The sequence below is a fragment of the Sceloporus occidentalis genome, unplaced genomic scaffold (assembly GCF_023333645.1).
Source record: "Sceloporus occidentalis isolate IW3139 unplaced genomic scaffold, rSceOcc1.0.p SCAF_48, whole genome shotgun sequence".
Classification (NCBI taxonomy): domain Eukaryota; kingdom Metazoa; phylum Chordata; class Lepidosauria; order Squamata; family Phrynosomatidae; genus Sceloporus; species Sceloporus occidentalis.
In genome coordinates this window covers 4353464-4381124 of record NW_028317028.1, presented here as the reverse complement: position 1 = coordinate 4381124, position 27661 = coordinate 4353464, and the positions used below count along the sequence as shown (strand labels likewise).

General features: G+C 39.4%; 1 protein-coding gene and 5 non-coding genes across 6 annotated transcripts; 2 read left to right on the top strand and 4 right to left on the bottom strand.

Moving 5' to 3' along the window:
• The first annotated feature begins 1558 nt into the window (after positions 1 to 1558).
• On the top strand, positions 1559 to 21509 carry DHX37 (DEAH-box helicase 37). Its single transcript, XM_089491038.1, has 27 exons — positions 1559 to 1664; positions 2151 to 2317; positions 3001 to 3113; positions 3684 to 4026; positions 4336 to 4484; positions 5015 to 5107; positions 5310 to 5406; positions 7379 to 7492; positions 7779 to 7880; positions 8225 to 8339; positions 8914 to 9012; positions 9635 to 9693; positions 9872 to 10019; positions 10118 to 10194; positions 10373 to 10605; positions 12178 to 12289; positions 12597 to 12703; positions 13937 to 14125; positions 14530 to 14654; positions 16252 to 16368; positions 16452 to 16624; positions 16794 to 16908; positions 17092 to 17229; positions 19133 to 19227; positions 20143 to 20216; positions 20489 to 20586; positions 21427 to 21509. The coding sequence occupies exons 1-27, from the start codon at positions 1559 to 1561 to the stop codon at positions 21507 to 21509; spliced, it is 3441 nt and encodes a 1146-aa protein (XP_089347164.1).
• A 1080-nt stretch (positions 21510 to 22589) lies between these two features.
• Positions 22590 to 22661, bottom strand: TRNAA-UGC (transfer RNA alanine (anticodon UGC)). Its single transcript has one exon. It is a non-coding gene; the product is annotated as a tRNA-Ala (tRNA).
• Positions 22662 to 25013: 2352 nt separating this feature from the next.
• Positions 25014 to 25086, top strand: TRNAF-GAA (transfer RNA phenylalanine (anticodon GAA)). The gene has a single exon. It is a non-coding gene; the product is annotated as a tRNA-Phe (tRNA).
• A 400-nt stretch (positions 25087 to 25486) lies between these two features.
• TRNAA-UGC (transfer RNA alanine (anticodon UGC)) lies at positions 25487 to 25558 on the bottom strand. Its single transcript has one exon. It is a non-coding gene; the product is annotated as a tRNA-Ala (tRNA).
• A 171-nt stretch (positions 25559 to 25729) lies between these two features.
• TRNAD-GUC (transfer RNA aspartic acid (anticodon GUC)) lies at positions 25730 to 25801 on the bottom strand. Its single transcript has one exon. It is a non-coding gene; the product is annotated as a tRNA-Asp (tRNA).
• Positions 25802 to 26235: 434 nt separating this feature from the next.
• On the bottom strand, positions 26236 to 26307 carry TRNAD-GUC (transfer RNA aspartic acid (anticodon GUC)). Its single transcript has one exon. It is a non-coding gene; the product is annotated as a tRNA-Asp (tRNA).
• Positions 26308 to 27661: the final 1354 nt, after the last annotated feature.

The window sequence follows — 27661 nt, the reverse complement described above, 5'->3', positions numbered from 1 at the left end:
GCTTTTTTAGAGAGCGCACACGTCCAAAAATTGTGCGCACAACAGTTTTTCCCAAAAAAAGAAAAAAATTATATTTGTTTTGAAACTTTATGCGGCGCGGATATTGTGCGTACAAAATTTTTGCTCTGTGAAAATTTTTGCACAAGAGAAATTGTCTGCGCATGCCAACTAAGAAAAATTAGATGGAACATTGGTTGTGAGTGGTGAACACTGGGAGCACCAGCACATCCTTACACAGGTGGATGGCGGATAAGTCACATGGTGAGGAGCAGCGTGGGAAGCACCGTACAGGGTCCTGATGAACACTCAGCTGCTGTGACAGTAGAAAGGTCTCTTGAAATTGACTGGTCAGCAGGAAACAGCCCCATTTAAAGGGGAGCGGCCCGGAGGTTTCACCCGGAGATATCCAGGTCAAACCCCGAGAGTTTCCAGGTGTGCTGGTGAGTTTTAAGATTTGATTTTGTCTGTCCCAAGCTCTACCTTGCTCCAGAGGCCTGTATTTGGACATTGCCCTAATAAAATCTAAGCACAAAATTCATAACTAGACATAGAATTGTCTCTGTATAAACCAATAGTATGTTTTTGCTAAGATTTATTCCTCCACTTGGCATTTTTGTTTGGCACATTATGAATATCAAATAATCCTGTAATTTGCTTGCAACATATTGATAGCGCTTACACATATTAAGCAAAAGTAGGGTGCCCAGGTCATTTTTAGTACCTTCTTGTTATGGTCCCATGACTCTGTACAGAACCCAGCATAAAAACATGGAAACTGTCCTGAAACTTCCACCTTAAAAGCAGAAGTAGCACAAACATTAGCAAGGAGTGGGCAGAAATGTCCCACACTTTACATCGTGAATCGCCCTCAAGAAGCTAGAACTAGCTGTCTTCCAAAGTTCATAACGTTTCCCACCCTTTGTGCTCCGTACAATATCCAGATCCAGCATTACACTCATAAAACGGAGGATGGGTTTTCCATATCGCGACTTTATATCACTCTACTGACCTCATTACATGCGGTCCTACAGAATCATAAATACACCAACCATATATTCTTATCATAAAGGCCAGGGCTTTTATACAGCAATGTACAGCAAACAATACGTTAACAGTCTTCTGGGTGCTTGTAGTAGGCGGTCTGTCAGGTTTACTCTTTCGGTATATAGTAAATGTATTAGTGAGTAGTGGTGTAGCGACAGCCATTTACACGGAGACCACAAGGCATTATCATTTTAGAAGAGTCTCCGGCAAAATGGCTGCTGCGGTTGATTTCTTACTACTCGGCATTCGCTTCCTAATAATGTGCATCAGTTGCCATGGCATCCATACGTCACTTCCACCGTTCGTCTTCCGGGTCAAAGGCAACGTGCGTTCCATGCTTACACGATACCTTTTGAGCAAGGGGCTGTCGATATAGTGTAGAAGTTGGAGCATAAATGATTGCTTTCTGGATTCCGCGTTTACTTTGAACGTTTTTAGATGTGACATATATTTACGTCCAGTCGTTAACCAGGTCTTCTTGATTTGATTGTGGATCATTGAAGGAAGCCTTAGAATGGGTAAATTGAGAAAAGGGCATAACTGGAAAGCGAGACAGCAAGTGAAGACCACAGAAGACAAGTCATCAGAAACCCATCAAGATGTGCAGGTGGAGATTGAAGGTAACGTTACTATATAACAGTCATAGTGATGGGGCAACTAAAGCAATGCATAGCTACCAACTGCCCCAGAGCCCATAGTTTTCACTTGCCACTTAGCATTTAAAATCTATTTTTACCCAAGCAAATGTCTTTGTCTAACCCAGCCCATGTCTTTCAAGAAGTTAGAGCTTTTCTTTTAATATGTGGTAAGTATATTCATTATATGTCACATCCCTTAGCCATAGATCTGTTTTGATATTCACTAAAGGGAGAGTTGACACTATTCATTATGAAGGACTGACAGGATGTTCTTCAGTGGCATGTGTGATAGTTGAGTTATACATTATACAGGGCCAGCTCAGTCCTACAAGTGCTATCCCTTAAGAATGAATAATAAAGCAAGGAAGTTGAATCCAAACCATCTTGCCATCTTTGAGACTTAGTCTTCGATTTTTTTTTATTAAATGGCACATATTGCTATCTTTTTAAACACTAATTCTCTTTTAGGTGCCGATCAGTTGAAAGGAGTGGATGAAAGCAATGCTTTAGTTTTACCAGCTAAAAAATCCAAACGGAAGAAAATCAACGAGAGCGACCCTGCAAAAAAGCAGCTTAGCCGAAAGCAGAAGAAAGTCCTCCAGAAAATTCTGGAGCAAAAGGAGAAGAAAAATAAGGTATAATAAACATTTTATAAAGTCATATTAAAAAAAAATAATATTCCTTTACATTTTGAATACAATGTTGCATTCCGTATTACAGCTTTGCCTAGAATATATCTAGGATTTTATTTTACATTGTTCTAGTACACTTTGTTTTTTGCTGATCTGGAGCTTACCTTTGTAGGCCATCAAGTGATGTTTTGCTTTATATTCTCAAACGCCACACTAATCTCATGATGTCCTGCTATGCTAATGAAGTCCTTCGGCAGGCATTCGGTTGTTTAACAAGGCAGTATGATAAAACCTAAATACATGCAAAAGACCATTGGACAGCTGTTGAAACATATCTTCTAAAAACATACAAAAATTACACAATATTCTAAAACTGCTTATAAAAAGTGGTGTAAAAAAATAAAATAAAAACTATGCTTGTTAATTCCCTTTTCTTCATTTTAGTCGTAATGGAGGTATATTCTGTTTGGGCAGGATCTGGAACATGATTGTCTAATCTATTTAAGATTTTTTCTGTTCTGTTTTTTATTCTGAAAAAAGTTCTATTAACACAGTCAAGACGCCATTCTTGTCGTGTCCTGTGTAATGTTGTTTATCTATTTATTCTGCCGTTTTATTAGTTGAGTAGTCGATCTGTATAATAAATGAAAGCAGTCATGATACCACTTGTAATTTTCTGTTATCAGCGAGCGGATATTCTCAGTAAACTGAGCGAGGTTCAGGCATCAGAGAAGGAGCTGAGTCTGTTATACACCACGTCCAAATTGGGTACAGGCGATCGCTTGTACAGTGCTAAACGGTAAGATTCCGTCTCTTTGTATTTAAGAGGTTTTACATTATTGGATTGGGTTCAATTGACTCATTGTCAGTAAATGGTTTCCTCTGTCTAAAAAAAATAAAAAATAAAAAAAAAAATAAAAATTATAGTAATAGGCAGCTTATAAGAAACTAAGTTTTACAACAGTTTCTTGCTTCTTTGTGCAGTATGTCAGAACTAGCAGTATGGCATGTTCACTCATTTTACAATGAGGGAAAGGTTTACAGATGAGATAATGATACAGACAGTGTACTTGTTACCCGTTAAATGCCCCCTCTGCACTTTCTAATTTGCATGCTTACCGGGCATGCAAGTGAATCTGTCTCCCACAAGGCAAATAGCTTGAGTTAGGGAAGGAAAAGATAATCCCTCTATACGTTTGCATGAAAAAAAAGAAACCGTTAATCTGAAGATTACATTTAAATGTACCTTTTAAATGTGAAGTTTGCATTTGCAATACATTTTGTTTAGTTTCTTCAGTTATTCTTGTTTTTATACTATTGAGGTTTGGAAGTACTAATATATGATTATGCCAATCGTTTATGTTTTTAGAACTGTAGATGAGGTTGGTGGCACAGCATTAGGTCGGATCAGCAGTATCAGTGGTGTCAACAAAAGACGCAGACATAAGTCAGAAGAAGAAAATGAGCAAGAATCAGAGGATGAAACCTCTTCTGACGGTTCTAGTGAAGATGGTGAAGATCCCCTGGAAAAAGGGGAAGAAGTTGAAGTTGACAGCACCGCAGTGCAGCCTGACATCTCAAGTACTTCACAGAACCTTCAGCCAGAGTCTAAAGAGAAGCCAAAACAAGACAAGTCCAGGCAAAAGTCTTCAGAGACGCCATCCTCTGAACCAGCTATATTTGTCCCTGTAGACAGAACTCCTGAAATTCAGGTTTGTGTTTAGTCCTATAGTCTTTAGCTGTTGTCATTTTGTCTACTTGGGTAACCATAATGGGAGGCTGTCAGGAAATTATGCTTTAGTGTGCCATTTTTTATGTATCTGGGCAAACTGCTATGGGCTCGAGTACAATGCCTGGGGCCTCGTGAGTCGTTGGGTGTAATGGAAATAGCTGAGCCGGCTCAAACTCATTCCTTATGTTATGTACGATTCTGCTTATAAGAAGACTGCGTTCAGGTAATTCTGTTGAAACACTATTAGAATTCATTAAGGGCTTTATTTTTACTCTTAATATACATTTAGGAGGCTAGACTGAAACTTCCAATCCTAGCTGAAGAACAGGTCATAATGGAAGCCATTAAGGAGAAACCAGTTGTAGTGCTGTGTGGAGAAACTGGCAGTGGGAAAACTACACAGGTTCCGCAGTTTCTATATGAAGCTGGCTATGGAAGGTATGTTGGTTAATTAAGCTCTAATAGTAATTTTTGGCTTGTATTTCTCTTTAGTACATAACTGTCTAGCATCTACAGTTTTACCAGCCCTAACTTAATTCTATGAAATGTAAAGCTTATGTGGGCATATTCTTCTTAACGTGGATATTCGCCAAAAGCACTCATTTCTCTTCTATGAAGTCTGCAAAATCCCTCCACCACTTGGATCCTACTTTGTTCATGTTTAGCATGGTTGAATGTTGGTTTTTTAATACGCAGTTTGTTGATGACTACATTTGTTTGAATTTGCTTGCTTCACATAGGGCAGAATAGTTAACTTTGGTTCTTTGTGCAGGCTAAGATGTGTTTGGGTTTTATATTATAGAAGCTTTTGAACTCTTTAATTCATCTATTACTTTTCAAAACTCATGAAATACTTTGTCCTCGTTTCCATAAATCAATCACGTTCCAGCTTCCAGGGAACAATATCTTTTGTATCTTATACATTTTATTAACAGTCTAAACGGATTTGTTTTGTTATTTTTATGTAGTAAAGGTGACATTATTGGAATAACGGAACCACGCCGTGTAGCAGCTGTTGCTATGTCACAGAGAGTGGCTCTGGAAATGAATCTGTCCGACAGGTATATATTTATTACTGTATTTTTTTTATAAGGAAAATATATATAGCCATGTTAGCCCAAGAGAAAATGGGCCATAAGCTTTCTGGAACTTAGATGTCTCTTTCTTAGGTTGAATGCAATATATATATATTATTCATCTAACTTATTTATGTGCAGTCTAGTAAAACATCTTTAACTAACTTTTCCTGTACTCCATGTCTAGGGTAGTCTCATATCAAATCCGATATGAAGGAAACGTTTCTGATGAAACCAAGCTGAAGTTCATGACAGATGGTGTGTTGTTAAAAGAAATTCAGAAGGCAAGTATTGTTAACAAGATTTCTAAGAAATACCGTATTGGCTCGAATATAGGCCGCACTTTTTTCCCCAACTTTAAGTTTTTAAAGTGGGGGTGCGGCCTATATTCGGGGTCTAGCGCGCGACACCCGGGACATGCAGTCCCGGGCGCCGGGCAGGCAGCGGGGTTTGGATACAGATCCCCCGCAGCGGTGCAGGGGACCTGCATCCTACTCCCCGATATGCTCAGACAGCCTCCCCTGCCAGCACTTCCCACGGGGGGGGTGCCAGCACGGGAGGTTGTCTAAGTGCGATGCGTTTTACCTCTGCCCCCCCCCCGACTTACCGGAGCAGACTCCTGGGTGTCTTGCGGGGCCGGCGGGGGACATCTACGCAATACGCGTATACAACTTCCGGTGCCAGCACATGCAGTGCCGGCACCGGAAGTTTTATACGTGTATTGCGTAGATGTCCCCCGCCGGCCCCGCAAGACACCCGGGAGTCTGCTCCGGTAAGTGAGGAGGACAGTGGCAGCATATCTCGGGCAGGGAGGAGGACAGTGGCAGCGTATCTCGGGGGGGAGGAGGACAGTGGCAGCATATCTCGGGCAGGGAGGACAGTGGTAGCATATCTCGGGGAGGGAGGACAGAGTGGCAGCATGTTTTTTTGGTGCTTTTTTAAAGAAAAAAACTTTTTCTTTAAAAAAGCACCAAACTTTTAGGGTGCGGCCTATATACGGGGGCGGCCTATATCCGAGCCAATACGGTATTACAGACGACCATGTGCAGGCCCGGACTGGCCATCGGGCACACCAGGCATTTGCCCGGGGGGCCGGGCCACGGCAGGGCCGGCTTAACTTAGGGGCTGAAGGAGCTGCAGCTCCAGGCCCCTACCTTAAAATAGGCCCAGTCAGGACTCTACGGCTGCATTAACGCAGGGCATAAGGGGCACCTGCCTCTTAAGCCCGCCGCAACTGCGCCCGGGTCCGCCACTCTAAGGGGCTGGGAAGCCCCCACTCGGGCCGGCCTTACGGGTGTGCGGCCGCACAGGGTTTAAATTAAAACATCTGGGGGTTTTTTTTGGTTTTTTTTTTTTTACTTTATTTAACATCCTCCATGTTAAATAAAGTTTTTGTTAACTTTATTTAACATGGAGGATGTTTAAATAAAGTAAAAAAAAAAAAATGTTTTAATTTAAGCCCTGTGCGGCCACAGACCCTTAAGGCCGGCCCTGGTGGGGGCTTCCCGGCCTCTTAGAGTGGCGGACCCGGTCGTAGTTGCGGCGGGCTTAAGAGGCCCTACGTTAATGCGGCCGTAGAGGCCGCATAGGCCCAGTCAGTCCGGTCCTGACTGGGCCTATTTTAAGGTAGGGGCCTGGAGCTGCAGCTCCATCAGCCCCTGAGTCAATCCGGCCCTGCCATGGGCTCAGTCGCAGTTGCTGCTTGCTCTGGCAACAAGGTAAGTAGGGTGAGGGGAGGGGGGGTGCAGTGAGAAGGGGCAGAGAGGTTAGATAGTGAGAAATGGGGAGAGGGGATAGATAGTGATAGGGGGGTATATATTGAGAAGGGGGGGGACATAGTGAGAAGGGGCAGATAAGATGGGGAGAGGGGTAGTGTGAATGCCTATGAGAATGAATTCATGTGTGGATGAATTGCTTGAATGATTTGTGAAACTGCATTAATGAATGTGTTAATGATTTGTGTGAATGAGTAAATGCAAAGATGGTACATAAAGGGTGGACTTTAACAAAAAATAAATAAAAATGGGCTGCTCAGGCTTAAATGCCCGGGCCTATTTTTTGTCCCAGTCCAGGCCTGACCATGTGTATTAACTTAAATTGGCTCACATGCCTTGCTAATTTACTGGGGAAAGCCAAACAAGTTGGGTTTCACTTTTGAAAACCCTAGGAGCTTTAACACACAAAATGCTACTTGGTTGCTTAGCCAACTGCTATCTCCTGACGTCACTAAACTCTTTTTCCCCCTTTGTTTTATAGGATTTCTTGCTTAATAAATACAAAGTAATCCTCATCGATGAAGCACACGAAAGAAGTGTGTACACTGACATTCTGATTGGATTGCTGTCCCGTATAGTCCCACTTCGGCAAAAGGTTGTGAAAATTACTACTAAACGTGTCATAAATGTGTGATGAAATTTAGCAGCACTACTCGTTTTTAATACAAATTAGATGTTTTCCTTTTGAGCTGAGCCTGTCCCATACATTCATAAGAAATCCAACAATGTATGTTTGTTTGCTTTTACCATTTAAAATATTAGTGAAGTATCCTGGTTAGACCCCAGTCTACAACACCGTGCAGGAGTTTTGCTAGATTGTACCAGAGTATAAGAAACATTACATGTAATAACGTAAAACATTCTAATCATTCTTCGCACAGAAGGGAAACCCGTTAAAGTTAATCATTATGTCTGCTACACTACGAATTGAGGATTTTACAGAAAACAAGCGGCTTTTCCCCAACCCTCCTCCTGTTATCAAGGTAGGCATATCCTGGATACCAGATTATCTTAGATAGACAATTACTGGTGTTAGTCTCTCTTTTGAATAGTTTGTGTGAAGAATTGGATGTGCATGGGAGGGGTGTAAAACATTTGCTACGATCGAAAACCAAGGTTACATGTCTGGAGTTTAAATGTGATATGGAAACAGTGGGCTTTATTTACCACCTAGTGGTTGCACGCCGTGTTCTAATGTGGAACGCAAACCTGCCGATGTGCACTTTTGCGTTCTAGATTTCACGTGTAGTATCCATGGGTTGGAGGCTGTCGTAGCTACTAGATTTCATGCAGGTGCCAGAACATTCGTTTTCATTATTGCTCGCAGGTGGATTCTAGGCAGTTTCCGGTTACAATACATTTTAACAAGCGCACGCCGGTGGATGACTATGCTGGAGAATGCTTCCGGAAAGTCTGCAAAATCCACAGGATGCTTCCGCCAGGTAAAAATTCTTTACTCTTTCAGATCGCTTTAGCAGAGTTTGTTTAAATTATCATTATTCATTACTTTTACAAATAAGTTAACTAGTGAGATTATATATATATATATATATATATATATATATATATATATATATATATATATATATATATATATATATATATATATATATATTAGTAAAAGCAATACCTTCCACATATTGCTCCTTTGGAAATTGAAATACTCAATATGTGGTGGGTATGAGTTTCTATAAAATATCTCTTCAAGATGAGTGATTTGTGCGTTATTGAATAGTTTCATTAGTTTGTGTAGTATACTTAAGATTAATGTTAAATGGTCCGCTATCTGTATGTCACATAGTACAACAGCTGTACAACAGAGCATCTGCCTTCTAGTCATTAGAGATGAGCGTGGCTATGAAAGGACAGTTTAATTTACATTGGCGGCTCTGTTAGTGATATGCTGGGATTGCAATTTATCATAATATATGCATTTTTTTTATTATTATAAATAATCCATTTTAGTTGCGATCCTTATTTATCAATATAGCTTTTTGTTCCCTTTTTTTCCTCTAGGAGGGGTCTTGGTTTTTCTAACAGGGCAGGCTGAAGTACATTCCCTCTGTAGAAGGTTAAGGAGAGCCTTTCCATACCATGGGAAAAATGTCCAGGAAGGTGAGATACACGAGAGATTTGTTTTTACTACAATTACCTGTTGCATAGTGGGTAGAAAAGTGCTTCTGGCAGTGTAGACGATGCAGGTCATTTGTCCCCAACACTTCTTTTTTTTTTAAACCTCCCCCCCACATGACTTTTATGTAAACAGGATTTTGAATGTGATTTTGGAAAGAAAATCTTAGTAAAATGGTATATGTGAAACATGGACTTGTGATTATATGAATGTGTGATCACAACCTCTTTGTGTTTTCTGTATATTTTGAGTAACATATTCAAAAGCTTTAACATAAATTAAGGAAAGATCTTCAAGCTCCATTAATAAGTATGAATTGTAATTTAGTTTTTATAATGAATTCAGAAGAGAATGAATAACTATTCCAGAAATATACTAAAATATTTTATTTTTTTTTATTTGTATTGACTGGTAACTACCTTTTTTTTTTTTTTTTTTTTTTTTTTCCCCTCATTCTGGCAAATAAAAAAAATAAATCTATATATTTATCTATGTGTTAAAAGCAGTGTAAATGTGACACATATTCATCAAGTGTTTATGAAGCAGGAAAGCGGCAACTCAACTACAGTTACTTGTAACGCAGAATTGTATTTATTGTTTTAGAAGAGGATGAAGATTCCCAGGAGGCAATCAAAAAATTTAAGAAGTCAAAAAAGCGCAAGCAAGTGGTACGTTTTTAAGTCGTTTTTCTTTCTGATTCTGAATGATGTTACAGTATCGTTCATGTGTAGCAAGTGATTTATGTGAGGTGTGCTGTAAAATAGCATTTAGTATAATACAAATGTGCATTTTATGAATGCCCCCTGGGAAATGGAGTAGCATTGTAGTATTTTGTTTGTTCAGGATCTACCAAAGATTGAGCTAGAAAACTATTCAGCCATGCCATTGGATGAAGGAGATGAAGACAGGGAGGCTGGCGATGAGGAGGAAGATGGTGAGGGGGGGTCTGACCTTGACCTGGATTTAGGAGGTGATGCATCTAATGAAGGTAGTTTTTTATTCTTCTAAATGTCCTCATTATACCTTTGGTAATTATACAATTCAGTTGTGTTTCCATTGTCATTGATTTGTGCTCAACCTTTGTTCTAGATCAGAAACCAGACTCCTCTCTCCCGCTGTTTGTACTGCCGCTCTATTCTCTGTTAGCCCCAGAAAAACAAGCAAAGGTATTGTACCAACTGATGATGATTTTTCAATCGCTAATAACTAACAGGTTTATAGCTGAATTACAGCACCAATGTTGCTCTCAGGCTTGAAGTTTTTCTGCTTTTGTAGAGCATTTTCAAGTTTTGTTTTTTTGAAACAGGATCTGTGTTAGTCTCATGAATAATGTATCCTTCACAGGTGTTCCGCCCCACACCCAGTGGCACAAGACTGTGTGTTGTGGCCACCAATGTAGCAGAAACTTCCCTCACGATACCAGGAATAAAATATGTGGTCGACTGTGGAAAAGTGAAGAAGAGATTTTACGATAAAGTCACTGGTGTTTCTTCCTTCCGAGTGGACTGGATTTCTCAAGCCTCAGCCAATCAGAGAGCAGGGAGAGCAGGTCGTACTGAGCCTGGGCACTGCTACCGGTGGGTGTACACTGCACATGGAAGTAAAAAGTGGGCATTTTTTAATGCCTTTATCCTCTATAGTGTTGATATAAGTCCTGAAGGTGTATGTAGACTCTGTAATGGGTAACCCATTTGGAGGAGATTTTTGACTGTGGACTTTCAATAATGTTTAGATTTAAGTTATCGTATTGGCTCGGATATAGGCGCTAGACCCCGAATATAGGCCGCACCCCCACTTTAAAGACTTAAAGTGGGGGGGAAAAGTGCCGCTTATATTCGAGCCAATACGGTATTTATTGTTACCAACTTGTTTGAGGCAAAGACAACAGGATGGTTTTTTTTGCTGTCAGTATTGGCTACATAAGCTTATAAACAAGGCGCTCGAAAGCCGCTATTGCTAGGAATTTTGTATAAAAGTACCATAAGTAAGTAGGGGCTATATTACAAGCTCCAGTCCTGGTCCTTCTTTCATGTTGTGTTTTTTAACTACCTTTATTTAAATTGATAATAACTAAGCTATGGAATCAAGAAGATTTTTTCCCCCAGTTGTGGCATAATTGGTAATTGTCCCAAGTAGGTTTTTTGCCTTTTTTTTTTTTTTATCAACTTTGGAAGTAGGTATGTGTGAAAGGTTGAACTTCATGGATTGAAGTCCTTTTTTTTTTTTTCTTCTTCTTCAACGTACTATATCACTATATTACATGTGACTCCGGTTTGTCCCTGACAAAAGCTGGAGATTGTTTGTTGCCATTTGAAGTTGATTGAACCAAGACATGTAGTGAGTCTTCCTACACTCTTCTACCAATCTATGAGATGCTGGCCTTCAGCTTATAAATGCAAATGAATACAAAATTGTACCAGCAGGAAGTGTTTGTGAGTAGTAATTGTGTCCCTACTCTTCATGCTAATTTGATACAATAGTCCCATTTCTAATTGTGTTGCTATAACCTTATAGTGCACGTGCCATCTAGAGAAAACGTTGGGTAGAACATACACATTTGCCTATATGTTATGTTGAAAGTTCCATATGGCATGCTAAAAAAAAAACATGCTTTCAATAGAACATTTTGCTTCCTATCTATTTTTACAGAAAATATGGTGTTTTCCAGCTTGCGCCTGGCCCTTAATGGCCAGATTTTCGTGTAACAACATCTTAAAGCTTAGAAACTGTTTTTAATTGGTGCAGTAACAACGGAAATTGCAAGAGATTTCACTCAATGCCCAAAGTGTAGCAAGTTTCCTTACGGTTCCCCGGAAATTGTTCCTTGTAAATATCTTTTAAACTGTCTTATGTTTCTTTTAGTGATAGGTCTGGTTTTTAAGAAAACAAAATACAGGTTTCTCTTATTTGTGTAATGTAATTTGATATTTAAAGTGCACTATAGGATTTAACAGAGATTACCCAATAAGATTACAGTCCGTGGGGACTGTTGCACAACTGGAACATAAGGTGTGGGGATAGGAAATAAAGAAAGATGCACTATCACCAGTATAAAAGTCGGAGTACCATCAGCCACTTTAATTTAAAATAGTCTCAATAATCTGTTTTACCTTTTTTCTCTCTGGATTTTTACATTTCTTCTACATCAGGCTCTATTCTTCTGCTGTGTTCAACGATTTTGAAGAGTTCTCTGTCCCTGAAATAACCAGACGGCCAGTTGATGACTTGGTTCTTCAGATGAAAGATCTGAACATTGAGAAGGTGCTTTAGGAGGGTTCCATGATGTTACAATAGTATTCTTTATGTTAAGTAGGAACAATACATGTATTTGCATATGTTTTGTTAGTACACTCTGGGAACAGTATAGGTATAAAATACATCTGTGATTTGGGATAAACATGTTATGATTACACAAGTGATCAGGTGTGATGTCTAAGGGAGAGTGTTTCCCTTTAGTCAATAGACCTATCTGAGCTGTTTAGAAACACATGTGTAAAACTAAAAAGATCAGTTCAGGCTTATCGTATCTAATGAAAATGCTTTTTTTTTTTTTTGTGTGTGTGTTTAGGTGGTAAACTTCCCTTTTCCCACCCCACCCTCTAGTGGTGCCCTTATAGCTGCTGAGGAATTATTGATATCCCTAGGAGCACTGCAGCAGCCCCCCAAAGTTGGCAGGTATGTTTGAACAAATAGTGCTAAAAGTAATTGGAAAAACGTAATGGTCCCTAGCTTTGTACATTTGGCAAAGGTATCTGCTTTGTCCTGAAATGAAATATTAGACACTTTTAGCACCCATCCTTTTCATTACACATCATAGTCCTCTAAACTGGTGCAGGTTTGGTTGCTACCAGACATTTTAGAATACTGCACAATTATTCTTACTTGACAGGTTGACAGGCTGATAACTTTCCCTTTTACTGTTTAGCCTTTTCTATATGGCAGCTGGATATTGGTGACTATTTGACTAAAGGGTACTTCTTGCGTTCAGATAGCATTGTATAACTTAATAGGGTTCATCTTCGCCATCTTGCAAGAGTTGCCTCCATGACCACAAGTTGCATTAACTTTAAAGCCAGGTGGGTATCCTCTTTGAGGAATCCACTCCAAGATGAGAATGTCCTACGTCTTTCTGACTTGCATTTTCCTAGCACAATCCTCCCCACTGGTGCCAGGCAGAAGCCTCGGAAAAGATTTACAATATGTAACAAAAAATGGTATTAGGAAGGACTCCTGGTACCACTGCGCTCCTGGAATTCTAGTTGTAAATTGAGGAAGGTGTAGATCTTCCCAGTTCCACATTTCTTGGTACAGCACACATGTGTTGTACATAGCATAGGCCTAGCAAGATTCAATCTACCAGCATGTTCCAACTTGTCCAGAAAACCACAAAAACCTATCCATGTGGGGTATTTCCGTAGTCTGGAGATGCGGCTGAACAATTTAGGCTGGATTTCTGTGCCATAACGCATAACCTGGGCAGAAAAACCCTCAGCAACACAAAAGTGTTGGTGAGAAAAGTGCAGGAAATTATTGGCAGTGATTGGTGGCCAAATAGCTGCATGAAAATTGTCCAGATGCTCCTGATAAAATACTCCGGGTTGTCTGCTTTAAGAAAACTTAGAATTGCAATTCCATTTTACCAAATGTAAAAATTCAACAGTTTTGTCCATTATGTACACCTTTATAATATGTTCCCTATAACTGTTGGGAAAGTATGGAAATTCTATATGAATAAAGAGGTTGAACGACCATAATATTTGGACCTGCGGAAAAAATCATCTTTAGATATCAAGTGCAATAATGTTTTTGAAGCAAGCACTCCAATATAAGAAATAACATTTGCTACCGTTTATTGTGACTGAAAGTGCTTCGGTCGTAACATTAATGCGCATGTTCTCTTTTCCTCAGGTTAAATGCTCTGCAGAAGGCTAAACTCAGCAGCCCCATCACTGCTCTAGGAAAAACCATGGCATCTTTTCCTGTCGCACCTCGATATGCAAAAATACTTGCACTGGGCAAACAGCATGACTGCTTACCATATGTTATCACAATTGTAGCTGCAATGACGGTGAGAGAGCTGTTTGACGAGCTTGACCGGTAAGTAATAATACCTAGTGTGGGTCGAAACAATGCATACATTTTCATTCAATCCAAAATTAACGTCGCACTTTGACCAGAGATTGATACAAACTTTCTCGCAACCTTTTTTTTTTATAAAGTATCCAAACATCTATCGAATATCTCAAGATATTGCGTTACTATTAGCTATTACATGTGTTTGTTTTGTACAATATCAATATATAAATCCGACCTAGTAGCTTGCAGCTGTTTAGATTAAAGAGACTACTGTCTTAGAAGTCTTGTATATTTTTAATATTTCAACGATATTCTTGTAATGAGATCCTTATGAAAGTAAACATCCAGAACAGTTGGGGAGCAGTGCCTGTTGTGTAGCGTGCTGTACAATGTAATGTGCCTATGAACTATGTGGTGTGTTGTAGACCTGCAGTCAGTGACGAAGAGAAAGAGAAGATAAAGGGCAAGAAGGGCAGAGTGGTACAAATGCAGCGGATCTGGGCAGGACAGGGCCCTGCACAGAAACTGGGTGACCTCATGGTTATGCTAGGTATGTTGGAAAAAGCAAAACAAGAATTAATTTTACATTCTTTTCTACAGCAAGCCTTATTTTCATAAGCGTATGCAGAGAAGTCACCTAAGTACAGGGTTCCCCTGGACATTCATAGGTTTGCTCCTCAGGTGTCCCCTACCTGTTGGAGGTGCGGTATTCATCCGGGCTCCTTGTTACATATCTGGTGGTCCTGCCCGGCTATTGGACCCTTCTGGGACTCTGTAACGGCGGCGATCAGAGAGGTTGCCGATCCGGACTTCGAGGCGTCCCCTGAGGCCTTGTTACTCCACCACACACACATCTCCTTCACTAGCTACAAAAGATCCCTGACATTCCACCTGATCAATGCGGCTAATACGGTCCTCCCCCGCCACTGGAAGTCAGCCACCCCCCCTTCTTTTATGGCCTGGGTAAACCAGGTCGAATTCATCTATCAGATGGAAGTGTTGGTGTGGTCCGCTAGGGGGGCGGGTCATAAAGTGGAGCTTAAATGGTTTCACTGGAGGTCCTATGTCACTTCTCTCGAGCAACGCCCTTTGCCAGTTTCTATTTAGGATTACGGAATATGTGAACTTTTGGTTGTTAGACCCTTGCGATGGTTCTGTTATCGCTCCTCTCCGTAGTCGCTCCAAGGGTGGAGAATCTTATTCGACGCCTATATAGCCCTATTATCTGATGGACCCTGGGGAGGACATGCTTCATTTTTGTTCTGTTTGGTTTTTGTTTTCTTTGGTTTCATATATGGTTTTATTAGCTCTCAATGTCTCCTGTTTACATGCCGTATGGACAGCTTCCCTCTAGAGTACTTGCTGCAGGTGCTGGTTATTCTCTTCTGCTGCCTCGTCCATACTATCTCTATTGGTGGTTGTTACCCGTGGGCGACCGCGGCGACGACCAGAGGTCATGGTTTCCACGATATTGTTGCATCCCCCGCTACATTTGGTGTAGTCGCTCCGCGCGCTTCATATCTGACCTGCACTTACCTCGTTTGATATTTTCTACCTGTATTATATTTGCATGTTGGTCGGATGTTGTGCCTTTGTGTCCACTGTTCTGTGATGTGTTTATTTTATCATACGTGCAATAAACGGAGAATTGAAAAAAAAAAAAAAAAGAGAAGTCACCTAAGCAAACATGGCTGTAATGATCAAAAAGATACATTCTTAGGCAGCACATTTATTGCACTCTTTAGTATGTTAAGCAAGTGAACCTCTTTCCTCTGAACCTTTTATTCCCATAAAAACACAGAAGCTTTATTGGCGTGGGTGGCAATAACCTACCAATGCCTGCTTTTTTTTCGTGAGTGTGAATGAGGCTTATTTCTGGGAAGGCTTTGTGCAATTGACAGTACTGGGCATATTGCTTCCGATGTGACATTCAGTTATAGTAGTATTCAGTGGATGACATGAAGCAGTACATCTAAAAGTCCAGTCTTTCCTATAGTGCTGGAGAGTATGGTTTAAATAAAAACTTTCTTGTGAAAAACTTCATACAGAGATAAAAATATAGCCAGTCAGATACAGCATTTTATGGTTTTCCCTCATATAAGTAGCTAACTTGCTTCTGACATATTATGTATTCTCCCTTTTTCCAGGGGCTGTTGGTGCTTGTGAATATGCTGGACTTACACCAAAATTCTGTGAACAAAACGGGCTTCGCTACAAAGCCATGGGGGAAATAAGACGTTTAAGAGGGCAGTTGACGACCGCAGGTGAGGGGTAGCGTGTTTCTTAACTGGTCTAGTCTTGTGCATGTCTATTTGGAGTCTGCTAAAAGTCTCTCCATTTTCTCCAGTCAATTCTCTATGCAGCGGCATCCGCCTTTTCATTGATCCGAAAATGAGCCCTCCAACAGAGAGCCAGGTGACGTATCTGAGGCAGATTGTCATGTCTGGTCTGGGAGATCACATAGCCAGGAGGATCAGCCCAGAAGAACTTCTTGATGAGAAGTGGAGGAATGGCTATAAGGTATTAATACATTTTCAAGTGTGTCTATGAAATTTACATAATCCCCAAATATATTAAGTATGGATGTTCTGGTCCTAACAAACAGGAAGTTTGAGTGCCATCATTCCAATTCTCTGAAGTGAAGCCATGAGTGTCATCCAGAAATGTATTCTATTTCTCTTTTCCCCAGACTCCCCTTCTGGAGGATCCAGTTTTCATTCACCCAAACTCTGCTCTGTTCAGACAGCTTCCTGAATTTGTGGTCTACCAGGAAATTTTGGAAACCTCAAAAATGTACATGAAAGGTATGAGTATATTTTAAGCCACAAAAAAAAGATTTGCATACTAAAGGTATTGGAATCACAAGTTATGGGTTCTTCTTTTTGGGTCTCAAAGTTACATATGTTAAATTTCACATGTCCAGGCAGACTAGATGGACCAAATGATTCTTGTCTGCCATCAAATTGTGTTTCTATTTCTTTGTTTAGGGGTATCTTCCATTGAGTCGGAATGGATCCCTGCCTTGCTTCCTCAGTACTGTCATTTTGGAAACCCTCTGGAGGACCCTCCTCCATTCTACTGCCCAGACTCAGGCAGAGTAATGTGCCACCGGCCAAGCACCTTCTGTAAGTGTGCAAGTAGACAAATGTTTTGGTTCTTTCTACCAATGTATTGAAGTGTTTGATGTGATTTCCTTATAAACATTTCGAACCGTCAAAACTGGCACTTAACAATAAAACCCAAATATACACAGAAATAATTTACACTGATTAATGACTGCATTTATAAGGAAACTTCCAGAGATCACAGCTGCTGTTTGAAGCTACCATTTAGAATGTTTACACATACCCCCTATAACTGGAAAAAGCACAAGTCTCTCCCTATATTTAACCCCTTGAATCCCAGGGGTTTTTGGTACCTCAAGTCCCAGAACAATTTTGCCATTTTTGCCATAATCGCTGTTGGTTCAGCGATTATTCTCTTTTCCTCTGAATAGTGTACCCATGTAAACTATATATTGTTTTTTTCAAGGAGAGATAGAGCTTTCTTTTGATACCATAGTGGGATGATTAGCTGAAAATTTTGAATGAGAAATTTAGTAAAAACTAGCGAAAATTAGAAAAAAAACACCTAATTTTTTTTAAATGTTCCCTCTCAATCCTAACAAAATTAGGTACAGTAATGGAAAATCCCCTCTAAGTTTATCAATTCAGGTGTCCTGATTTCTAAAATACCTAATTTATATAGATTTTCCATACTTTCCCAGCAGCAGGGAACATACTATAAGGTGTACATTTTTTGTAGAATTTTTATGCTTATGGCTTAACTGGTTTGGGGGTTGTGAACGGGGGCAGGAGGGTTATGCTAGGGCAATGGGATGTAAGGTTTTTTTATTTATTTTTTTTATTATCATTTATTTATATATATATATATATATATATATATATATATATATATATATATATATATATATATATATTTTTTTTTTAATGGTTAGAGGTCCTCAAAGATGTGCATAGAGATCGCAGCATCTGTGCCTCATCGGAGGATGAACTTCCAGGTTACGTCAGTAGTGACGCAACCCAGAAGGGAATGCCCAATCGCGCGATTGGGTATTTTAAACTGCGCGATCGGGCAGTTTAAAATGTAACAGCTTTCATGCTGGAAGCTGTTACATCGGATCAGACAGCAGAAAGCCGGCAATGCCGGCTTCTGCTGTCAGGGGGGAGTCCAGGCTGTCAAACGACAGCCTGATCTCACGTGCAGCGGCAGGGATGTGTCCCTGATGCTGCAAGAAGCATAGGGGATTCTTGGAATGCGTTTTTGGACGTACCGTTACGTCCATAGGGGATTGAAGGGGTTAATAAAAGCAGTGCGTGAGGCACCTTCTGTCCAGGGACAATATCGTACCCTTAGTGTAAGAGAAACAGAGTGCAAGGTCACTGACAGAATGGAGAAACAAATAATTTTATACATGTACCCACTCAACGAAAGAGACAGATTGTGTGTGCACTAAATGCTTTATCTACCTTTTAATTTTCTTTCCTGAATATCTTTACTTCTTACATAGCAACCAGAGCGGCGCAGGCAAAAAAAGAGAGCTGCTAGGAGATCGCTCAAAATACTATTAGATTACAAAGAGTTACTGTTATCACATATTTAGGGGCATTAGGTTATTGTCATGTTTATCTCAAAACCACTACCTTCATTTACTTAAAATGATGTTTCGCATATACAAGAAATCCCTTTTATTCTGCTGTACAAGATACTTTTTAGAACGTGTTTATTCTTTTGCATTTCTGAGTGGAGCTACCTAGTATTGGCCATACCTAATTGAAATAAGGCTCCATTGTACGCCACAAAACTATATCAGTTTGCTGCATGAACCCAGTAATCATTCATGTGATGAGCCCTGATTTGCACCTAGCTCTGAAGTTCACATTAGTTCAGTTCTGTGTAACATATTGTCAATCAATATGATCGTATTTACTTGGTACCTGTCTGATAAATCCCTATTTTCTCCTGCAGACCGCGTTGGGTGGCAACTGCCTGCTGTGGTGGTCGATTACCCTGAAGGCCTGGAATGCTACAAATATTTTGCAAAGTTCCTACTTGAAGGAAAGGTATGAAATCATATTCCCATATTTAGTATAATTAAAAGCTAAACTTATTAGAACAAGTATCCTAGTGCATCAGTAAACAAGGACACCAATGTATTTTGGGTCTCCGACTGTCATAATAGAGTGATGTGATAACCTTTACTTCTAGCTGTGCTATGCTAGAGTGGGGCTACTCCATGAGGCCTTGAAGCCAAATATTCCCTTTTGTAGCTCACTGACTTCGCTATACATTATGAAGCATCAAACCTTCTGAGTTTCTCCTATAAGGAAGGCTCAGCTGGCCCTGTATAATGCATAGTGGATTCTGAAGGAGTGGAGCAGTGCACCTTTGCAACTTTTAGCAAAGCAGCTTGTTGGTAGTCGTATTGAGAGTGTATTCTAGTCTGTATGGTAGCACAAGGAGAGTAATACCAAGCAGAATTAAAGTAAATCCTTGGGATAAACCATACTTGACATTCTGTTTAATGTCCATTACAGCTATATTTGTTGCTTTCCTTCGATTAGATGAAATGTAAAAAAGTTTTACTGAGTAGGTGGATAAGTGAAAAAGCCTTCCAGCTGAAATAGTCATAACAGTAAATTCATTTTAGGCTGCTTTTATTAGGCATATGAATATCCTGAGTCTAAGATTAGACCAAGGACTGATTAAGGTTTAAGTCTTTACATCAGGAAAAATGAGCAGGGCCAAGTGGTTTCTCACAGTGTTACAAACTAAAAAAGGTCTGCGATCTGTTAACCCTTATCAGTCGTAAACAGGTAAATGAGCCACTGACTTGGGTGTTCTTTATCCATTATAGCAACTCTCATTACTGTGCATACACAAACATTTATAGGACATATTTATAGTCCTATAAATATTTCTGTCCTACAAATATTTAATCAAATTTGTTTTATCTTTTTATTTTATTTATTTTAAAGGTGGTCAAAAAGCTGCGCTCTTACACCAATGTTTTATTATCCAACCCAACAACAATGCTTAAATCCTGGGCCAAGTAAGTAGCAACACCCTATGTGAATACATACATTATAGGTTTTAGGTGGTGCCTTTGTATTGGACTTGGAAGTATCTGATTTCAGCTTTTCATGTTAGTTTTGATGTACTATTTATCATTTCAAGTTCAGTTTTATTAGGCTGATGTTAATACAGAGCCAGAGAACTCACACAAAACTGTTAATTCCAGTGTTGTGTTTTGTTTTAAAATGAACCTCATGCAGGCAACTTCTTGATTTTTTTTTTAATTTTTTTTATTGTCTTTCTGCCCAGACTGCAGCCAAGGACAGAAATCCTGTTGAAAGCTTTGGTTTCTGAAAATTGCGACAATCACTCTTCTTTAGTGGCTGCCTGGAAAAGGAATCCAAAATGTAAGTTCTTGAATTAATTAGGAGGTTCTAAATTGTAAGTTAAGAAATATTGTCATCATAGATACAAAATAATATATAAAAATGTACCCCTACCACTAGAACTAGAAATTATATTGAAAACAAAAACAAACTTTATTAAGCCTATTATTTGCCAGGGATCGATGTGACCACCTAGTATGTGTGGGGTGTTATTGTAACTAGGGAATGTTAGGCGATATCCTTAATGACATTGCAAAAAAAAATATAGATAATTTGTCTGGTACAATATACATCTAAAAAGGAGATCTTGGCTTAAAAACATGGTAAAAATAAAAGAAAAAAGCCCTAGTCTTAATGGTAGGAAAAACCCTTGGTCACAAGCGGTTTAAAATAATTCTGATATGCAAACTAACTTCTTCATAAAGTTTGGGTTCCTTGTTTGTCTTCTCTGAAGTAGCAGCTTGTTAGAAGTAGTTATGCACTGGTATCCAGCCTGTTTTGTCAGGCTTTTTGTGGCATGAGATATTTGGAGCCCACAAAGTCTATGGTGCAACTGTCCTTTTGCCCATTTATTTACTTATAGCAGTTTTCTTATGTGGAATTGCTTCAATGCTGCGCTAAATTAAACCTATGTAAAATAAGCAATATATATGTATTAAAACAAATCTTATGTGACTGGTACCAATGTATTGTCAATCTTAGCTTCCTTTGCTCATGACCAGCATGGGTATCCATCCTCCTTTAAGGGGAAACACCCCTATTTTTTGTCTAGTGCCAGATTAGAAATATGTTTTAAAACAGTTTAACTAGCGATCTGTTTTACTGGAAGTTAATGGAGATTAAATATTTTCTTTCTTTTAGATTTGTTAACTGAATTTTGCCAGTGGGTCCCAGAAGCTATTCATGAAGATGTATCTAGAGCTTGGCCACCAGTCACTGCATGAATTTACAAATAGGATCCACAGGATTTAAATGCAAAATTGCCCACCTGGACCTAATTTTGTTTTGGAAGGTCCTACAATGTGCCTTATGAACAACGACTGGAACAAGAGCCAACCTACCAAATGTAGGAACTGCCAGCTGGCTTACAGTGGGTCTTTAATGACATGATTTTTTTAAAAATCCCACCATACAGATTAACGGTCGCATTTGGTAACGTACATTATTGCAATGTATGTCTATCAGTTGGAATGTTTGAAACATTTAAATGTTTCTTTTGAGTGCCTGGATTTGACATGTTACAGATATTGTATGATACGTGCAATTTAGAGTAAAATTAAACGATTATTGTGTATTTTATGTTGTGGTGTTATCTGAAATGTATTTTGGAAATATTTGTTTTATTTGAAATGTAAATGCTTAACTTAGAGGTCCCCTTGGTGACAATTGACGTGCCAGGCACGTCACGGAAAATCAAACAGATCATGACAATTGATGTGCTTGGCACGTCATGGGGTTAAACGATCTTAGAAAGCGAGCGAAGGATCGTTGATGGCTTCCTAAATGCTCTTTCTAACGAAAGGGTGCTGCCATATTTGAAAGACATGGTATTAATCTTCCACAGCAGCATTTTTTAAATGACAAATTTACAGCTAAACACAAACACTACGGAAATGTCACCAATGGTACAAAAAATAAAAACAGTCCTGTGATTAATGGCAACGTGTTATGGAACATATACTTCTGTGTACTATGCTGGAGTTTCCCTATGCTCCACCCAGGGCAACGCCCCCCACCAGTACTCGGCTCTATAAGAGGATATGATTTCATATTTGGGTAGCTCAAAAGCAGGAAAACAGGTTCCAGATTTACATGTATTTGTGAGACCAAAACATATAGGCTTTTATGTCATCTATGTAATCAGAGGTGTCAATGTTAAGCTTCCGCCTTACCTCTTTTTTTCTCTAAGTTATATTGTTCTGATATAGGCTACCCATTGTATGCCACTGAGAAATAGAAGGTTCTATATAAAGCAGCAAATAATAGTTCAAATGAGTTTTTCTGGAAAAAGGATGAAAGAAAAGTGGAGATGCCGGGGATTGAACCCGGGGCCTCATACATGCAAAGCATGCGCTCTACCACTGAGCTACATCCCCTTTGGCATTTCTCATGTTCGCTTCCTGAGTTAAGCTTTAAAAAAGCTTTAGCTATTAAAAAAAATTTACGTAATTCATATACTTCCATAAAAACACACCAGTAAATCTTAGAATGCATTTTTCTTAAGAACACCTTTTAACACACATTTAAGTAAATATATTTTATTGTGGACTATGGGAACAAAGGCCTAAATGTGTCTCTTAGAGGTAGTGGAGAACACCCCCGTCCCCTGCAGGGGAAGGGGGAGAAAAAATTGAAAAGATTATTAAGTTTTGAAATTCCTCCATGGAAACCAGATCTCATTATAATTATGTAGATTTGCCTTGATTGAAAAAAATATTTTTCCATCTGGTACTGATGTTTTATTTGATTTAATATCTTCTCCCACCTTGGGGGGGTCCGTATCTCTCCAATGTTTGGACATCTATATCTTAGTTGCTAAAATAATATTTATGGCCAGGTCAAGAGAGGGCTTTTTTTAATGTGAGTAGGTCCAGATGAAACATAAAATTAAAGGAAAAAATCTATTTTAAACAAATTAATAAAAATTTATTTTATATCATCGTTATATCATCTTGCTTATTACATCTCCAGCACTGGCTGGAAACATTAGGTTGAAACCTTTGCAGACGATGGTACATGGTGCCCACACACCATCAGTAAAAAAAAAACTTAAGAAATATCTCTTGAATATTTATACAGTGAATAACATGTCTGATTTTATTCCAGACCTAATGCCAGAGATCTAGAGAAACAGTTATTCTTAACTTCCTTTACCACTTTTTAATTGCAGAAGCCTAATCTATTAACGGGTTGTTTTTAAAAACGTTCAACACATTGGAGATAAGTTTAGTCCTATGATGTTTGTCAATAAATTGATCCAATAAAAATGCGAAATTCCTTATTCTGTAGTAAGTGAAAATATCATTATCTGTCAATTTCTGCTGGATCTCTGAAAAGGAAAGAATTATTTTTTCCCTATATGTATTTATCTGCAAACAATACATACACACTCGAGCTTGCTGGAGACAGGCTGAAAAAAACAAAACATAACATGCAACCGGTTTGTTAGTTCTAAATCCTGCATATAATATTGTAATACTTCTATCGGGGTAGAGGTGGTAATGACATTTTTAATATCAATCTTCTTCTGAATCTTAGTCGTATCTAAGGTACTAAGTAATACCGTATTTGCTCGATTATAAGACGACCCCCCAAAATCTGAATATTAATTTATGAAAAAAAGAAAAAGCCTGAATATAAGACGACCCCCCAAAATCTGAATATTAATTTATGAAAAAAAAGAAAAAGCCTGAATATAAGACGACCCTAAAGAAAAAAAGTTTTACCAGTAAATGTTAATTCATGTAAACTATGTGAACAATTGTTTGTTAATAAAAGCTATGATTGAGAACAATATTTTGTATTTATTTCCTTTTTTTCAACCTGCCCCACCCAGTTATGCACTCTGCCCCAGAAATGCCTTATACCCTCTAAATGCCACTGTGCCCCATGATACGCCTTTTAACCCTTTAAATGCCACTGTTTCCCATGATACGCCTTTTAACCCTCTATATGCCACTGTGTCATAAAGGGTTAAAAGGCATTTCTGGAGGCAGAGTGGCATTAAGGGGGTTAAAAGGCATTTCACAGAGCACGCTGCCTCCAGAAATGCCTTATGCCCCCCCCCATTTAACACTCCCTCCCCCAAACTTACCGGTGCTTCTGAGTCCCAGGTGCTTAGTCCGGGCAGCGTGTAAAGCTTTACGCGATTCGCGTAGACAACGTCCACTTGAACGGAAGTTGTCTACGCAAATCGCGTAGAGCTCTACACGCTGCCCGGACTAAGCACCGGGGATTCAGAAGCACCGGTAAGTTGGGGTGGGCATAACACATGAGGATCCAGGTCCCCTGCATCTCTGCGGGGGATCTGGAGCTTAGTCTCATAGTCAGACCTATTTGAGGTCTGATTATAAGACGACCACGATTATAAGACGTGGGGTGTTTTTCAGATGATTTGCTCTGGAAAAAACCTCGTCTTATAATCGGGCAAATAAGGTATATATACTTATTATGTTTACATAGACTAATTGCTGAATTTACCAAATAAAGATATAATGTAAAACTCCACCTGGCATTCAATGGATTAATGTGGGAATGGAGTGTTAAAAGATGAGGAAATAAATTGCGTGAGAAGGAAATTTTGCATGTGTAATTTCCCACTGCATGGGTTCTCAGCTAGTCCTCGTTAGTATAGTGGTAAGTATCCCCGCCTGTCACGTGGGAGACCGGGGTTCGGGGCTCTGTCAATCCTACCTTGTGTGCATTGTACAACAACTGTCTCATCACAAGCCGAAATAGCTCAGTTGGGAGAGCGTTAGACTGAAGATCTAAAGGTCCCTGGTTCGATCCCGGGTTTCGGCAGTTGTTTTTTTTTCCAGTTTTTTTTTAATTATATGCCCATTGCCACATATTTCTTGTTTTTTTTCCAGTTTTTTTCCCCACTTTTTTTTTTAATTATATGCCCATTGCCACATATTATTTATTGTTTTATATAGCGCCATCAAATTCCATAGTGCTGTAAAATGGGTAGGCAGGACATAACAAGCAGTATGTAACATAACATTTTGACTTACAGAGACAACAGGAGAGGGCCCTGCTCAAACGAGTTTACCATCTAGAGCAGGGGTGTCCAAGGGCCGCACTGAGAAAATATGACCTTTAATAAGATATGCAGATTAAAATAAAGTAAATGACACTAAACCTTTACCTTTCCTCTCACTGACCTAGAAAGTTTTTTAAAAAAGGAGAAAGTTATAAAGAGTGGAGATGCCGGGGATTGAACCCGGGGCCTCATACATGCAAAGCATGCGCTCTACCACTGAGCTACATCCCCTACATGACACTTTGTTTAACAATACTCTTATTCCTAAAACTGCAATATCAAATTTTATCAACCTTCGTTTAAGTTAAAAGCTATATTCAATCGGTTTTTTCCAATTTACACTATTGAACGATTGTGCCAAGCTATGTCCATAATAGTTTTCCTAATTTTCAAAATGATTGCCTCCCCGTCGGGGAATCGAACCCCGGTCTCCCGCGTGACAGGCGGGGATACTTACCACTATACTAACGAGGATAAGCATACTGGTATGCAAGGTGTTGCAGCTCATATGTTATCTTTTACAAGATTCATTTTACAAAAGCTGAATCCAGTCTCAAAATGCTATTGTTAACGACGATAGAAAACAATAACTCAGTAAATTAATTTAACAATAACAATAATAGTCTAAATAATGTCGCTCCCTTATAAAATTAACAAACCTGGGCACGCTGGGTATTACATAAGCGGGGTGAGGGTCGTACCACTCTACCACTGAGCTACATCCCCTACGTGACACTCTGCTTAACAAAACTCTTATTCCTAAAACTACCATACCGCAATATCAAATTTTATCAACCTTCGTTTATTAAGTTAAAAGCTATACTCAATCCGTTTTTTTCGATTTACACTATTGAACGATTGTGCCAAGCTATGTCCGTAATAGTTTTCCTAATTTTCAAAATGACTGCCTCCCCGTCGGGGAATCGAACCCCGGTCTCCCGCGTGACAGGCGGGGATACTTACCACTATACTAACGAGGATAAGCATACTGGCGTGCAAGGTGTTCCAGCTCACATTTTATCTTTCACAAGATTCCTTTTACAAAAGCTGAATCCAGTCTCAAAATGCTATTGTTAACGACGATAGAAAACAATAACTCAGTAAATTAATTTAACAATAACAATAATAGTCTAAATAATGTCGCTCCCTTATAAAATTAACAAACCTGGGCACGCTGGGTATTACATAAGCGGGGTGAGGGTCGTACCACTCTACCACTGAGCTACATCCCCTACGTGACACTTTGCTTAACAATACTCTTATTCCTAAAACTACCATACCGCAATATCAAATTAATGGAGGCACCCAACTTCAAGCAGTAGAAAACTTTTTTGTCGACTAAATGATGGACTATACATTATATACCTATCCTTAGTGGCTATTTTCTAATACCCATAATACCCTTTCGAGCATAAAGTGGTGCATTTACAAGCACGGCGGTCTTTACCTAAATCAACTATTATAGCTAATCTCACCATCCCCCTCCCCTCAAAAAAGAGCGCATTCACTCAACAAACATGGCTACGTCTGTGTATTGCCAGTAAACACTGACAAAGCATTCCGTTTCTAGCACATTCTACCAGCTGTTTTGCTGAGGCGTTTGTGGAAATGAAGTTCCGAGCATGCCCGCCCCTCCTTCTTTGTTGTAAAACGCCCGTATGAAATATTCCTACGCGAATGACGGTCTCTTTGTATATAATTCCTGTCCTTTCTAAACTTCTTGGTAAATGTTAATTACGCATTGTATTTATTTCATGAATCACTGTATAAAAAAAGATGACTTTCAAGGCTTCGCAAGCTGCTGTTAATAAATAGTCCCCTTCAGGCGGTTCCTTCGGAAGGATACAATAGGAGGGTATATATAAGCAACACCCTTTGTTCCTACAACGCAGTTTGCTTCTGGCAGAGGTGCTGGTGAATTCTGTTTTGTATCGCAAACGGCTAGCGGAAAAACCAAGAACCGTAAGTATTGCCAACTTGCGTTTGAGTTATTTAATGTATATTAAAAATGGGTTAATATTCACTACCATTTGCAGTACAGGCGACGAGTTAAAGTTTAAAGTGGCTAGGGCGGTAGTAGTTACTGCTCTTTGCTATTAGCACAGAGGCCTATCGATTAAAGTAATTAAACGGTGAGTGCCAGTGCGCCGTTATTATTGACAGTTTTATCTGGGTGTGAGTGACGTGCGTGGCGCATAATACTAAAGTGTTGCGTTCATCGGCTTAGAAATATAATCAAGTGAGGCGTTTTTAAGGGTTCTGTTTGGCTCGCCAGATAATCAAAAGGCATTACTACCGTTGCCATCGCTGTGGTGGATTACATATGCTGCTTGT